Source organism: Notechis scutatus, chromosome 7 (genome assembly GCF_049901735.1).
Source record: "Notechis scutatus isolate UNSWTSFEM ecotype Mainland chromosome 7, rNotScu1.2, whole genome shotgun sequence".
Classification (NCBI taxonomy): Eukaryota; Metazoa; Chordata; class Lepidosauria; order Squamata; family Elapidae; genus Notechis; species Notechis scutatus.
In genome coordinates, this window is record NC_142015.1 from 17,318,917 (window position 1) to 17,334,631 (window position 15,715).

The 15,715-nt window shown below is 42.9% G+C and overlaps 1 protein-coding gene across 4 annotated transcripts in view; it reads right to left on the reverse strand.

Moving 5' to 3' along the window:
* Window positions 1-15,715, reverse strand: part of KIRREL3 (kirre like nephrin family adhesion molecule 3) — a 726,740-nt gene that overhangs the window by 153,563 nt on the left and 557,462 nt on the right. For all 4 annotated transcript variants that reach the window (XM_087970026.1, XM_087970028.1, XM_087970027.1 and 1 more), the window contains exons 5-6: window positions 15,323-15,480; window positions 697-847 (exon numbers count right to left, since the gene is read on the reverse strand). In XM_087970026.1, coding sequence (XP_087826152.1) covers window positions 697-847; window positions 15,323-15,480 — 309 coding nt within the window. The remainder of the gene's footprint in view (window positions 1-696; window positions 848-15,322; window positions 15,481-15,715) is intronic.

Genomic DNA, 15,715 nt, shown 5'->3' on the forward strand with positions numbered 1-15,715 from the left:
ACTTAGGAGGTGTCCCAGTTTAACTACCAAGCTCCCTTCTCTTCTTCACCTCTCGCCCCCCCCCAAATATCCTGGAGTTACAGGTGGCTGAGGGTGTTAGTAATTCTTCAATAACTTTTTGTGTTAATTGGATTAGGTAAAAGAGGATAGACCACAATAAATATATAGGGAATCTCATTTGTGATTCCTTCTCCATACAGTGTGAATGTCTGTGGAGATACTCAGACATTCAGGTCATGGTTGTCTCAAAGGTGCTTTTTCAAAAGGCAAATGGACTTTCTTGGTTTTTCCTTGATGATGTTTCACTTCTCATCCAAGAAGTTTCATTGGTTTTGGAATGATGGTGGGCGAGATGGAAGGCTAAGTTCTGAAAGGATGAGAGGAGGGAAATGGAAGGATCATATTTCTTGGCAATCATCTGGTCGTTAGCACTCTCCCTGAGAGCTGTTGAGGCCACTTGCGGATTTATCTGTGCCCTCAGGGTCACCTGACTCAATGTGTAAATGCGTGTGGGATCAGTGTATTTGGGTCTCAAACCGATGAAGCTTCTTGGATGAGAAGCAAAATGTCTTCAAATAAAAAGAAAGTCCAGTTGCCTTTTGGAAAAAAAAAAAACCATCTTTGATAGTGTGAATATTGGGTGGAATAAAATGCAAAAGCTGACAGAAAAAGATGAGCACACTCCACCACACTCACGTTGGATGTCAATGGTGACAGAAGTCTCTTTTCCACTCGGAACGGCTTTGTTGGTAGCTCGGCAGACGATGATTTGGCCATTCTCAATGTCAGATGGAGAGACAAACAGCGTGCTCATGATGCTTTCTCTCTTGCCATCACGGACTATGGTCTGCAGAAAAAAGCAAAGAACTATTTCATTACTTTCGGTGTTCTGTTGAATGTATTTCCTGCCCTTCGCCAACCATTCTGCTTTAATTTAAGGGGAAATAAATTCACCTTACATTTTTTCCCCTTAAGATTAAAGGAAACTTGGGTGAGATTCTCAAAGGATGACCAGGGGTTCAGGAACCTTGTGCTAAGTAAGGAGAAATTTGTGTGTGAACTCTCTTTCACTGTAGCTTGCTTGCTTTGTAGCTTCCATGTCTTGCCAATGTGAGACACCCTAAAGTTATTTCTTGCAAGTTAGCTAGGACAAGGATAGGAGGCATCAGAGTGAGGAAGTTTTTAATTAAATAATAAAAGTGCCAGTATCTTGCACTCCCAGCAAAAAATAGTAATTCTCAGACATCATTAAATGACATCCTGAGGAATACAATAGGAATACACACACACACACACACACATACACACACACACACATATTCTTTTAAAGAGAGGGAAATGTTTAGGAAACAGAAGGACAAGTTTCAACACATTATTAACTTTTGAAAAAGGATAGAACATTTGAATAGGATCAGCCTTTAGCACTGAAACTATACAAACTCACTGATCCTGCATTAAAAGGGAGACTTGAATGGAGGAACAAACTGAAGCTATCAAGGTCAGCAATAAAATACAAAAGAAACAGCGTGAAACCTTATTTCAATTTCCATATTGCTGGCTCAAAGATTTAAAGAAACTGTACCAGCCACCAATATGCTTTTAGTCTGAGACAAAATATCAGTGATGGCCTTCAAAGCCTTGAATGGAACCTCAGTGGCTGCACCTCTTCCCAAGATTTAAGATCTGCCAAGAGAAGATGGGAGCACCATATTATCTGGAGATACAAGTCAGGAATTTTTGGGTTGTTGTTTTTTTGGACCCAGACATATTAATGCTCTCCAGCCAAGAGCTTGAATTGGGTTTCATCACTGATTTCAATTTCTACACCAAAGCTCTTGGTTGCAAAAACAGATCATTGCTTTTTTTTTTTTTTATTGTATCTTGTGCCAAGATGCTTTAGGAAATGATTACACATATTTCAGTAAATAATTTGTGGAGTAATGTGGTTGTGTCAGCCATTCCTGAGTTTCAAGCCTCTGTTATAGTGTTGAGTAGAGGTGGTATTCAGCAGGTTCTGACCAGTTCTGGAGAACCAGTAGCAGAAATTTGGAGTAGTTCAGAGAACCAGCAAGTACCAGCTCTGACTGGCCCCGCCCCCATCTATTCTCTGCCTCCTGAGTCCCAGCTGATTGGCTGGGTCTTCTTTTGTTTCCCTGTACAGGAGAATGGGGCTGGAAAGCAGGTTAGTGGGGTGGGGAGGGAATGGGGTTTTGCACTAAACTTCCTCTGGGAGTGGGGTGGGGATGGAGATTTTGCAGTATTCTTCCCCTGCCATGCCCACCAAGCCACACCCACCAGTAAACATTTTTGTATCCCACCACTGATGTTGAGCTTTCAATGAACTATAAGCCACATGGAGGTCTTTGGTGAAATAGGAACTAAGCATTATTATCTTCCAGTCCAAACTGCACTAGACAAAGCAAGTTGCAACCTGTTGGCTATCAGAGGTTCTTAGCAAAGCAATCAATAAATCTAGAATCAAGGGAAGCGAACATTTTCATTGGGTGCCTTGGAAAATGGCAAATATGCCATGCTGGATCTGGATCTGCTTGCTTATCTAAATTTATAATATTTATCATTTCTTTCCACAAGCTCTTTCAGTCAGCATGTTTAATTCTATCTAGTTATCCAAGCCATGCATATTAATAAAATAGAATATTTGAAAGCTGATTACCATGCGGCACTGAGAATGTTTTTGTATGCATCTCAAGAGGGCACCAGCCCTTATGGCACTCCATTGCCAGCCCTTCACACGGGTAAATACCAAAGGTTGCCCAGGTGCCATCACTGGAGAGACCCCATTCAAAAGCTTCATCTTTTTGTAATGTTTCATGAGAAGGGTGTGAATGCGGAATTAATTTCCTGTCATACCTGATCTGAATTTTTTGCTTGCTTTTATGGGGGCTTTTGAGATATGTTCTTCACTCCAGATAGATCCTTGGTATAGGCTCATTCCCCTACTTTATTTAAGAGTGTTAAATAGCCAGCATTTCAGAAATTCTGTTCTACAGGGATTCTAATAAATCAGCCCATTCCTCTTCAAGACATGAAATTCAAGATTGGCACTCCTTTTTTATGATGATGATGAGTCAGAAAGTAGATATTTACTGAATTCTCTAGTTTTCCTGCAAAATTACCAAGTCTCCAGAAGTTGTGAATGCTCCAACACTGGAAGTTTTAAAGAAGGGATTGGATAACCATTTGTCTGAAGTGGTGTGGTTTTTTGCCTAAGCAGGGGGTTGGACTAGAAGACCTCCAAGGTCCCTTCCAACTATTCTATTCTATTCTATTCTATTCTATTCTATTCTATTCTATTCTATTCTATTCTATTCTATTCTATTCTATTCTAGATTTCTTCTTGACAAAGTCTTCAACCAGAGACAAATCTAGAGATTCTTTTGTGCTCAAGAGTTTTACCTTCAGCTGCGAATGACCTTGCTCTCTACATCCTTGCACTTCCAGCCAATCATTTGAGGCTTCTTTCTTCATCTGCACATTGCCTATCTGGAAAGCTGCTAAATCTTTGCTTCCACCCACTTTTCAATAACCCACTGGAATAATTCAGTGTAAATGGCTCCCCATAACCTTGTTCCTAAACAACGTCTCCCTTTGTGGAAAAAAAACAGCTTTTTTCTCCAGTCAAGGAAAGTTTCAAGGGAAAGTGAATCATGAAGAACAGAACCTGGACAGCAGGAAGAACTGTGCTTTATTCCTTGCCTATCACTTCAAAGAGATATTCTCTCCCCAAACAGAATAAACAGCAGACACATACGGCTTGATTCAGGTTAGAATGGCTGAATGCATGTTAAAGGGCTTTAACATTTTCTTCCCATTGTGATCATCAAGGTTTCCACTTCTGCAATTTGCTTGGGGTGTGAGGAAATGTCACACTGGAAGGAAAGGGAGGGACATTTTTTTCTTTAAAAACAATGGCAGGCTGGTTCTCTCCCTTCCTATCCCTGATCCTAAAGTCTGACCAGGAATTTGTCACAAGGAGTTAAACATGCCAGAAACAGTTCACATCTTCTCCAACAGGATTTTATTCAGCTTGGTGGAAATGTCTCTGCTTTGTTACCCCCTTGATTGAGATTTTTATTTCAGTCTTTGTGGATTCTGCATTAATTCTGAAACCCTGCAAAGGACAGCTGGCAGGATTTACAAATACAGGTAGTCCTCAGCTTATAACCACAGATGAGCCCCAAATTTCTGTTGTTAAGCAAGACAATTTGTTGAGTTTTGCCCCTTTTACAATTTTTTCTTGCCACAGTCGTTAAGTGAATAACTGCAGTTGATAAGTTAGTCACCCGGTTGTTAAGTGAATCTGGCTTCCCCGTTGACTTTGGCTTGTCATGACCCCCTGGGACATGGCACCGATCATAAGTATGAACCAGTTGCTAAGCTTCTGAATTTTGATCACATGACCATGGGGATGGCTGCAACGGTCATAACTGTGAAAAACAGTCATAAGTCACATTTTTCAGTGAACTGTTGTTAAGTCGAGGTTTACCTGTACTGTCCACAGAAACTCCTAGTCAGGGGTCCAGATCACACTGTATATTGAACATTAACACAATTGAGCGGGTTCAGAAGTATTTCTTGAGAAGATTACTCCACTCCTCTACTCACAATAGAATTCCCTATGCCTCCAGACTTGAAATGGACAATCTGGAACTGCGCCGCCTGTGGTCCGATCTAAGCATATAGTACACAAAATTGTCTGCTACAACATCTTGCCTGTCAACAACTTCTTCAGCTTCAACCACAATAATTGGTTAAATAACGGGCAAACAATTGATGCAAACCAAATTCGATTGCAGAAAATATGATTTCAGCAACAGAGTGGTCAGTGCCTGGAATGCTCTACCTGACTCCATTGTTACAGCCTCAACCCCTCACAGCTTCAACCTCAAACTGTCGATCGTGGACTTCACCCCATTCCTAAGAGGTCCTTAAAGGGGGTGTGCATAAGTGCACCAGCGTGCCTACCATCCCTGTCTTACTGTCCCCATTTATCTATATTCACTTCCTTCGTTCATGTTTATGTTCAGACCTATATTTGTTATCGTGTACATGTTTGACAAACAAATTAATTAAATAAATAAAATAAATCAGAGGAATGGAGGACAAACATGACTCCTTATCATAGAACATGGCAGTGATGCAATGATTGGAGTTATCAGATGTCCAGAAAAAGGAAGGGATGTCCTCTTATTCCTCCTTATATCCTCCATCTAGAAGAACAGCCCTAAAATAAATTATTCTCTGGCTTTTTTTGAATATCTTGTTGCTGTTGTGTTTTTTTAACTGTTGAACTGTTTTTCACAACAGTAGCCATTCAATTTTCATGTATTATGACCATGTAAATGGTCTGTTCCTTTTTTCAGCTCATCCATTGACAGACTCAGTTGTCTAAATTTATGTTATTTGATTTATTTCCTGATTTCAGACATTGGCTTCAGTGCTGTCTCTTCAAATTCCTGATCAATGGAACTTGGAAGTCACACAACTCATACATTCTATGGTGAAATTTGGAAAATGCATCATCGTTGATTGTCTATTATTGCTAGCATGTGTTCCTGAATAAATATTTGTCGGGAAAGTATTGCAATTGGGAAAAAAAAACCAATCTTTCTGATTCTGAAACAAGTAATTGAATATACATGTGGGCCTTAAGTACATTGGGGCCTTGGTATCTGCTTTCATCAAATTTGGTACTCAGTGCATTTTGACATGAATATTTTGTCCTGAAACTCATTGTTTGGTATTCAATGTACAAACTAGAATGTGTCAGTGTCAGCTGCCTTATGACTAACTTTTTTTGTCTTTTAAGAGTTGGAATCAATGGATTTTTATCACAAAACTGTATTGTGGACCCGGGAATTTCTCCTAAGTCTATTTATATTAAATTTGTAGAAGTGGAGAGGGACTTCCTTTCTGCTGGCTCTTTGATAGAGTGCCTGGAAAAAGCCATTGGATACCCTTTGAAATTTAACAACTGATTCTTATCCTTCATAAGGATCAGGACATTGTAAGTATCACCTGTGGCATTTGGGACATCTGATTAAGTACAAGACTAGGCAAAATCAGCTGCTCTAACCAAACTGAAATGACCCTATAATCCCTTGCTTTGGGGTGGAGTCGGGGCAACAATGGAGCTGAGAATTTACTGGTCATGTTGCCAATGCAGAGTTCGCAGATGATATTTACTCATTGTGCCCAGAGAGAGAAATATCTGCCATTACCTAGGATTGAACTCACAGCCTCCTGATTGTGAGGCAAGAGCTCCGATTCTAGACCATCGCACCACTCATGACTCACCAAATTATTCCTTATGGGAAAAAAAAGTCTTTGGTACTCATTATTTTTGGTACTCATTGCATTTCCCAAAACCAACTAATGAAGAGTATCAAGGTACCACTGTGTATATATACATACATACTTGTTTTCTTAAGTTTTCGCGGGTACTTACATGTATGGCATTCAGCTTTGTTCGGGTATTTTCCCACGTCATTGTAGTTGTGCTTTTAAAGTTGTAGCAACGTTTCAGCAGAGTCTCATCTGCCATCATCAGGCTTCTGTATAGTATACTCACAGATGAACACTATACAGAAGCCTGATGATGGCAGATGAGATTCTGCTGAAACGTTGCTACAACTTTAAAAGCACAACTACAATGACGTGGGAAAATACCCGAACAAAGCTGAATGCCATACATACATACATACATACACACACACACACACACACACACACACACACACACACATATATTGCAGTTTTCCACTGTAGGTTTTGCTTCAGATGCCAAGAAAATTATACAATTATTCTGTCTCTTTTCCAATTGTCCATGTTCTCATTTGCCTGTTCAGTTATATTGGTTAATCATCCCCTGAAATAGGAAATTAATTCTCTATATTCTTTTTATTTGGGTTGGTTTTGGGATTCAGGCAGTGGAAGGTGGGTTGTGCTAACATCAGCTATTTAATTGGACTTTAATTAATTTTGATATATTTTTTCATAGCACTTTAAAAAAAACTGTTTTTCATACTTAGAATTAATACTGAACATTCTTTTATTACCCTCATTATCTCTCTTAAGCTCTTGATAATGAAGAACATAATGGGAACAGAGTTTAAAAGTAGGAAATTTTGGTCAGTCCAAATCTGTCTCCCCATGTCTTTCAATACTGGGAAATATATATAAACACAGACGAACACAATACAGAAGCCTGATGATGGCAGATGAGATTCTGCCGAAACGTTGCTACAACTTTATAAGCACAACTACAATGACGTGGGAAAATACCAGAACAAAGCTGAATTATATATATATATATATATATATATATACACACACATATACATATACAGACACACACACACACACACACACACACACACATATATATATAAAATCTAATATATATCTAATATAATATCTAATATATATCTAATATAATATCTAATATATATCTAATATAATATAATACCAGTGGTGGGATTCAAAAAAAAAATATTACTGGTTCTGTGGGCGTGGCATGGCTTGATGGGTGTGGCTTGGTGGGCATGGCAGGGGAAAGTTACTGCAAAATCCCCATTCCCTCCCCACCCCACTAACCTGCTTTCCAGCTCCGTTCTCCTCTGCAGGGCAATAAAAGAAGACCCAGCCAATCAGCTGGGACTCGGGAAGGCAGAGCATAGATGGGGGTGGGGCCAGTCAGAGGTGGTATTTGCTGGTTCTCCGAACTACTCCAAATTTCCTCTACCAGTTCTCCAGAACTGGTCAAAACCTGCTGAATACCAACTCTGGTGGGGAGGGAATGAGGATTTTGTGGTAACCTTCCCCCTGGAGTGGGGTGCGAATGGAAATTTTACAGTATCCTTCCAATTGCCATGCCCACCACACCAGGCACGTCACACCCACCAAGCTATGTCCACAGAACCGGTAGTAAAAAGTTTTGAATACCACCACTGGTTGCAACGGTCATAAATACGAGTCAGTTGCCAAGCATCTGAATTTTGATCATGTGACCAAGGGGATTCTGCAATAGTCATAAGTGTGAAAATGGTCATGTCTCTTTTTTTTTTCAGTGCCATTGCAACTTTGAATGGCCACTAAATGAACTGTTCTTAATCAAGGATTACCTCTACTGAACATTATTATTTGTTTTAGCATTTTAGCAACCACATTCTGACATTGAGTAGCCTTGCTGGAATAGCCTTGCCTGGAATTCGGTATATGTAGGATAGAAAGAGGTCTGACACATTCTATTCTTTTCCTTTCTTTTTTTACATAAGGGAGTAGGTTTATAAATAGGAGAGAGAGGGCAAGCAGTTTTTTGTACCGGGCTCAGAAAAATCTGCAGGCAAAATGTCATATTAATGGACCAGATGGGAATTAATTCAACACAAAATGAGGGTAGGGAGTAGTGGTTCTAATTAGCATTGGCTGGTGACTGGAGTTTCAGGAGGCAAAGTTAAGCTCCTGACTTAATTGCTCTTCTGTATTCTCATGGTATTCTGGAAAGTGAGAAAGTAAGTGCTTCTGGTGTCAATGGAGACACAACACATGGAAGGAGAGTCTAAAAGAAACACGAGAGATCAAAAAACGGATGTGAGGACACCAAGGTTCAAATAGCACCATCTGTGTTGGGCTTTCCGTAATCTGTGTCTTATCTTTTCTACTCCCACTTTCTTTTCTCTTGCAACTTTGCTGTCCCAGAGGTTCTTTCCTAAATGATGGCTCTTGATTGGAAGAATGAAACACCTTAGGATTTGGGTGGGATAAAGCAAGCATCTTCTGGTGTAATACTGCAGACAAGTCAGATGGCAGAGAGAAACAGGTCAGAACCAGAGGTGGTATTCGGCCAGTTCTAACAGGTTCTGGTAGTGTAAATTTTAGTAGTTTGGAGAACTGGCAAATACCGCCTCTGACTGGCCCCGCCCGCATCTATTCTCTGCCTTCTTTTGTTGCCCTGCACAGGAGAAGGGAGCTGGAAAGCAGGTTAGTGGGGTGGGAATGGGGATTTTATAGTATATCCTTCCCCTGGGAGTGGGGTGGAAATGGGTATTTTGCAATATATCCTTCCACTGTCACGCCCATCAAGCCACACCATGCCCACCAAGCCACAGCCACAGAACCGGTAGTAAAAAAAAAATGAATACCACGACAGAACATTCATGTAAATCTGATGCTGGGCTCATTTAATGATAGCAGGACAAGGCCTGAAGGATGGGGTTTGTAAATGGGGATGAAGGAAGAGAGTAGAAGGCAGCCTAGCCCCAGAGATACTCTAACTCAGGGGTCCCCAACCTTTTTGTACCAGGGACCAGTTTCACGCAGAAACACTTTTTCAAGGACCGGGGGGGAGAGGAGGAGTCGAGTTTGGTGGTTTGCTTGCAGACGTTCATTACCTGACTAGGTAACATCTGATGTTGTTACCTAGTCGGGTAATAAAACGTCTGCCAGCAAACCACCAAGTTCAGGAGCGCCAATGCCTCCTCATTGCAACCCTGAGCGACAGATATTCTCTTCTATTGGGACATTTAAAATGGAGGGTTTCAGCTGCAGATTCAGGAACTGCGCCGGGCTGAGGAGCGCCTTCAAAACTGAGCGCTGGGCGGTGGCGGCCACGGCTGTCTCCGCGGCTCAGGACAAGTCCCTGCAGGACGGCTGAGAAGCCCCGCCTCTCGGCCCTCCCTCCCTCAGCCTCATCCCTCAGGTGTCTCCCTCCCTCCCTCAGCCTCATCCCTCAGGTGTCTGCCCTGTTCTCTCTCAGTCGCTCTCTCGCTCCTCCATTAGCCCAGGAAGAAACTGCTTCAAAGAAGCCGGCAGGGTGGCTTTTCCTGTCGGCGCAGCTCCCCGAGCGCCCGCTCACCCCCACCCCACCGCCAATCAATCCAGGTTCAATCCAGTGCTCCGTTCTGCCTGCCTGCCTGCCTGCCTGCCTGCCTTCGTTTCTGGTTGTTTCGGAGCAGCTTCGCTGAGAATAATAACTATTCGCCTCTTTTCTCAGCCGAAGCTGCTCCGAAACCACCAGAAACGAAGGCAGGCAGGCAGAACGGAGCACTGGATTGAACTGCGGGCGCGGGTGGGGGTGAACGGGCGCTGAGGAGCTGCGCCAACAGGAAAAGCCACCCTGCCGGCTTCTTTGAAGCAGTTTCTTCCTGGGCTGGTGGAGGAGTGAGAGAGCAACTGAGAGAGGAACGAGGCGGAGGAAACCGAAGCCGCTGAGCCGGAGAGCAGGACAGGCTTTGGTTGCTTCCTCCCTCCCCTTCTTTCCTTTGTGTCCTTGATCCCTGATCCCAGCAGCATTCACCGAAGGCGAAGAAAGCCGCCATTTTAATTTAATTTTATTTTTATTTTTATTTTTATTTTCTTTGTGGCCCGGTACAAAATGATCCACAGCCCGGTACCGGTCCGCGGCCCGGTGGTTGGGGACCCCTGCTCTAACTAACCAAGGACATAGAAAGTCAGAAAGAGGGACTCTATGTATAGCTAGTCCTAAGCTTATGACCACAATCGACTACAGAGTTTCTGTTGCTAAGTGAGACATTTAAGTGAATTCTGCCCCATTTTACAACTGTTCTTGAATCACTGCATTAAGTTAGTAACACAGTTGTAAAGTGAATCTCATTGCCAGAAGGTCACAAAAGGTGATCGCATGACCCACGGGCACTGCAAATGTCATAAATCTGAACCAATTGCCAAGCAACCACCTTTTAATCCTGTAACCATGGGGATGCTGCAATGGTTGTAAGTGGGACAGCCACTTTATTCAGTGCCGTTGCACCTTTAAACAGTCTCTAAGTGAATGGCTGTAAGTCGAGAACTACCTGTATTTTACCTAAAAGGAAAATACTGGGGTGGCCTTCAAATCAGTGTTGACACCTTGGCAACTCCCTGCACTAGATTCTGCACTACTCCCTACATCTTCTTAGCAAGGTTTTCAGAAGTATTTTGCCCTAGTCCAGTGATGGCGAACCTATGGCACGGGTGCCACAGGTGGCACGCAGAGCCATTTGTGCGGGCACTCAAGCCCCAGGCAAACCTACCTCACTGCTCATGCGCGGGCCTCCCAGCTGATTTTCAGGGCTTTTTTGGCCTGCCAGAGGCTTGAGGAATGCCTCTGCAGGCTTTGCAGGATGAAAAATAGGCCCGTTTCATCACTTCCTGTACTTCCGGAAATACCGGAAGTAACAAAACAGGCCCATTTTTCAGCCTGCAAAGCCTGCAGAGGCATCCATCAAGCCTCTAGCAGGCCAAAAAAAGGCCTCAAACGGGCTGAAAATCAGCTGGGAGGTGCAGTGCGGGTAACGGGGCAGGGAGAGAACCGCGTGCGTAAGCGCAGGGGGCATGGGAGCGTACCCGCCCTCAATTTTTGGCACAGGAGCCCAAAAGGGTTAGCCATCACTGCCCTAATCTTTTTCTTCCCAGGGCTGAGAGAATGTGGCTAACCTGAGGTCTATCCAGCTGAATTTGTTCTTAAGACGGAGTTAGAACTCCCAATTTCTAATTTTGCACCTTAACCACAACACCAAACTGGCTCTCAATACTGTTGAATATTATTTCTGCCCTCTTCTGTTCCTGATCTCGCTAGTGTACATTGATCAACATGTCAATACTTCCTCAATTTGTCCCAAAGGTGCTTTTTCAGGAGGCAATTGGACTTCTTGTGTTTTCTTTGAAGATATTTTGATTCTCATCCAAGAAGCTTCTTCAGCTCTGACTGAATGGTGGGGAATAGAAGGATCCAGTCAGAGCTGAAGAAGCTTCTTGATAAGAAGCAAAACGTTTTCAAAGAAAAAAACAACAAGAAGTCCAGTCACCTCCTGAAAAAACACCTTTGGGACAACCTGCATGACTGAGAATCTCCATAGACTCATGTGCTCACTGATGGGACTTAGACCTGCTTTATGGAAGCATTAGACTCATTCATAAGACCATATCTGTGTTATGAAACTGTGGAATAAGGGATAATCTCATCACGGGCCTCCAAGCATTGTTTGGAACAGAAGATGCATATGTATCAATAAGAATATTAGAAGTTGCTTTTACGCTAAGCCAGTCTCAGCTGGCAGCCATTTTCCTGTTCCTGAGCTTCATACAAGAGTTTAATGTAGGTGTTAACCATTGAACTTGGGAACGTTTGCATACAAATCAGATATGTTGCCACTGAATTATAAATTGTACATAAAGAATCTGTGTATGCAGTAGTTTTCCTTGGATCACTTCCAAACAATACCAGATATGATGTTCATAAAAGCAGAAGCACTTTGTCCTGAGCAAACAAAAGCTAACAAGAAAACAAACAGCCACTTCAGAGAAATGAGTATCTGCTATCCAAAGGATTGAGACATGCAGTTCCTGTGCACAGATATGGTGTGAATGTGGGGTTGGTCCCAGTTTGCTGTGCAATTGCCACACATAGTGAAACCCGTTGGGGGAAAAATATCTCCCATCTGTTAAGATTTCCTAGATCCTGGATTAGTTCCACGCATCCAATTAGAGTGGTGATTGGCTATTTTTAACAAGAACCAAGAAATTCTCCTGACCAAGCTGGGACTTTACTTGGACAATCTCAACATAGGCAATCAAACCTTCTTTGATTCTGGATTTGACCTTCCTTGGTTGCAAGCCCCGAATCTCATGGCAGCTTTGTCCCAGTGTCAAGGTTCCAACTATTGAACCCAAGCAAATCAGAACTCTGAGACTGGGATCCACCTCAAAGATCTCCTTTATTGAGTTTGTCACATTGGCACAGCTTCAAAGCAAAACCAACTCTAAATCTTTCCCATAGTTTCAGTATAATTAAAATAGGAAATAACCCCATCTCCAAGTATCACAAGTTGCGTTGGCCAATTGGGTTAATAAGCAGGTTTTCCAGGCATTCCTTCCCCAACCTTATCCATTGCCAGTAGAGATGACCTTGGTTCTCATGAGAAAGCTCTCTGTTTTGACCAGTAAGGCATTCCAACCTCCTTCCCCCTCTGTGTGGCAACTGAGGAACAGAAAAATGGCTGTGGCCAGGTTCAGTTTGAAGTTGACACTCAGACCATTAAGATTTCCAGTGAAGAGGGAAAACCTTTTGCTAGAAGCCTGAAGCCAGCAAGTATGGACCAATAAGAATAGACCAGTCCTGTCCAACTGGGTGCTTTTCAGATAGGATGAATTAAACTTCATATCCAGACCATATTGGACTACAGATTCTCATCAGATTCATTTCAGGCTAGTCTTTGGCATTCATAGCTGAGCCCACTTACTAATCATTCTTCACCATAATGTCTATTGGTAGGTATGTAAGCACCTTACTTCTGCCTTCTCACTTTCAATCAGCCCCACCAAGGATCAGCAATGACACTCATCAGGAAAGTGGCATCTTCTTGCCACCAAAATACAAACATGCAACAAAATCACACGAACCTCGATTTCCACTCCTGCAATAATAAAAACTTCAAGGCAGCCCAAGATAAAAGTGGTGCCAAGAGACATGAAGGTGAGGCTGACATCTCTGAGACGGCGGCTTATAACATGCAGAGGTGAGAGCTATTACTTTCCACAGCCTTTGCTCCCCGAGGTCTCCTGCTTTTTGCCTGCCCGAGAGGCACCTTGGTGGCATTTTCAGCAGCAGAGTTTTCTTTACAGTGGAAATAAAACTCTTAGAAACTAATATAATGCTGCACTCAGGCACCAAGCATTTTTTCGGAAATTATAGCCTGGTGTCATGTTCGCAAAATGGTCAGCTGGAGACCAAAGGAAGGTATGCAGTCCAGCTCATGGCTTCTCCAGCTGCTGCTGTGGGGATAATTTGCCTTGAATAAAGTTTGCTTTGTCCAAAATCCTTGGTTTTACAGTTCTGTCTTTGCTTGTCTCCATGTTTGGGTCTTTCCCCCCCGCCTTCTGCACAGTGGTTTGGCATCACCCCAGCCTTTGTGGAATGCAGGTGGTGGGTGTCTATTGATCATTTAGCTTTCATACAACATAGGAGCATATACAGATTTCATACAACATAGTACCAGTGTTTCTCCGAAAATAAGACTCTGTCTTATTTATTTTTGCCATCAAAAAAGGCACCAGGTTTTATTTTCGGGGGATGCCATCCACTGACTAACCTCATTTGCGTGTGTCGCCCCTGGCCGCCTTTTTCAAAGGCCTTCAGGAACTTCTTCTGTGGCTGGCAAGGCTTTCCTGAAGGCCTCTGCAGCCGATAAATCCAGAGCTTTATGATCAGCTACAGAGACCTTCAGGAAAGCCTTGCCAGCCTTGCCAGCTGCAGAAGAAATCGGCTGGCAAGGCAGGTGTTGGAATGTGCGAGGTCTGGCTACAACTGTCCAAAGGTAAGTAGTAGGGCAGCTCCACTTCCCCATCCCCACCCTAGCTTATTTTGTGCCCGTGCACTCTGGAGTGGTTGGGATCTTAATTAGGGCTTATTTTGGGGGTAGAGCTTATATTGGGTGCACGTGTAAAAATCAAGCTAGGACTTATTTTCAAGGGTAGGTCATATTTTCAGGGAAACAGGGTATATGAAAAAATAGTACATTTATCCATTCCAGTGTTCCTGTTGAGCATCTACCCGGTATCACTTGAGCTTCTTATATTACGATTTAGAGAAAATAGCATTATTCTGACTACTTATTCTACTTCTATTGTTCATCGAAAAGAAGATCCCAGCGCATTATAAAACAGCATATAATTCTCCCTCTTTTCTAAAACTAAGTAGGTCTGGATTCAGTGCTGGGATGGAATGCCAGATGTGATGCCCTGAGTTGTGTGATAGAAAGAATGTGGGCGGAAATGTCCAAAAAGAATGGATCTGAACAAACTCCTCCACTTATAACCATTCATGTAGCGATTGTTCAAAATTAGAACAGCACTGAAAAAAAGTGATTGACCATTGGTCCTTACCACTTACAACTGTTACAGCATCCCCATAATCATGTGATCAAATTTGAGCGGTTGGCCACTGGCAACTGGCATGTATTTACGGTGGTTGTATCATGTGATTGCCATTTGTTACCTTTGTGATCTTCAACTGGCTTACAATGAGCAAAGTCAATGGGGGAAGCCAGATTTGCTTAACGATCGTGTGATTCATTTAATGATTGCAGTGACTCATTTAATAACGGTGACAAAATAGGTAGCAAAATCAGCCACAAGTCACTTAGCAATTGCCTAGCTTAGCAACAAAAATTCTGGTCCCAATTGGGGTTGTTAGCTGACAACTACCTGTACTTCATAAGAAGCCCCTTGTGGCCAAAAATACCTCTGTAAACCGGAAGTATCTTTGCTTTCCCCATTCCAGGTGCCTGTCAGGGCTCCTTACTTTGGAATAGGTGGCTCCATTGATGACTTCTCCCCTCCTCATCCAGATGATAGTTGCTGCTGGTTTGGCATTGTCAGCATGGCAGGTCAGATTCAGTGGATCTCCAGCTCGCAGGCTGATGATCGGTCCTCCAATGATGATTGGATCATCCGGAGGTACTGTGAAGAAAACAGAGTAGGATGAGATTCAGGAGCATCAAAAACAACTATGACAGAATAACAAAGGTGGAAGGGACCTTGGAGGTCTTGTAGTCCAACCCCGCTGCTGAGGCAGCAGACCCGAAACCACTTCAGACAAGGGCCAGCGTCCAGCCTCTTCTCAAAAGCCTCCAGTGATGGAACACCCACACCTATCCTCCAAACACCTGAGCGCAGGACAAGAAGCAATGGGAGG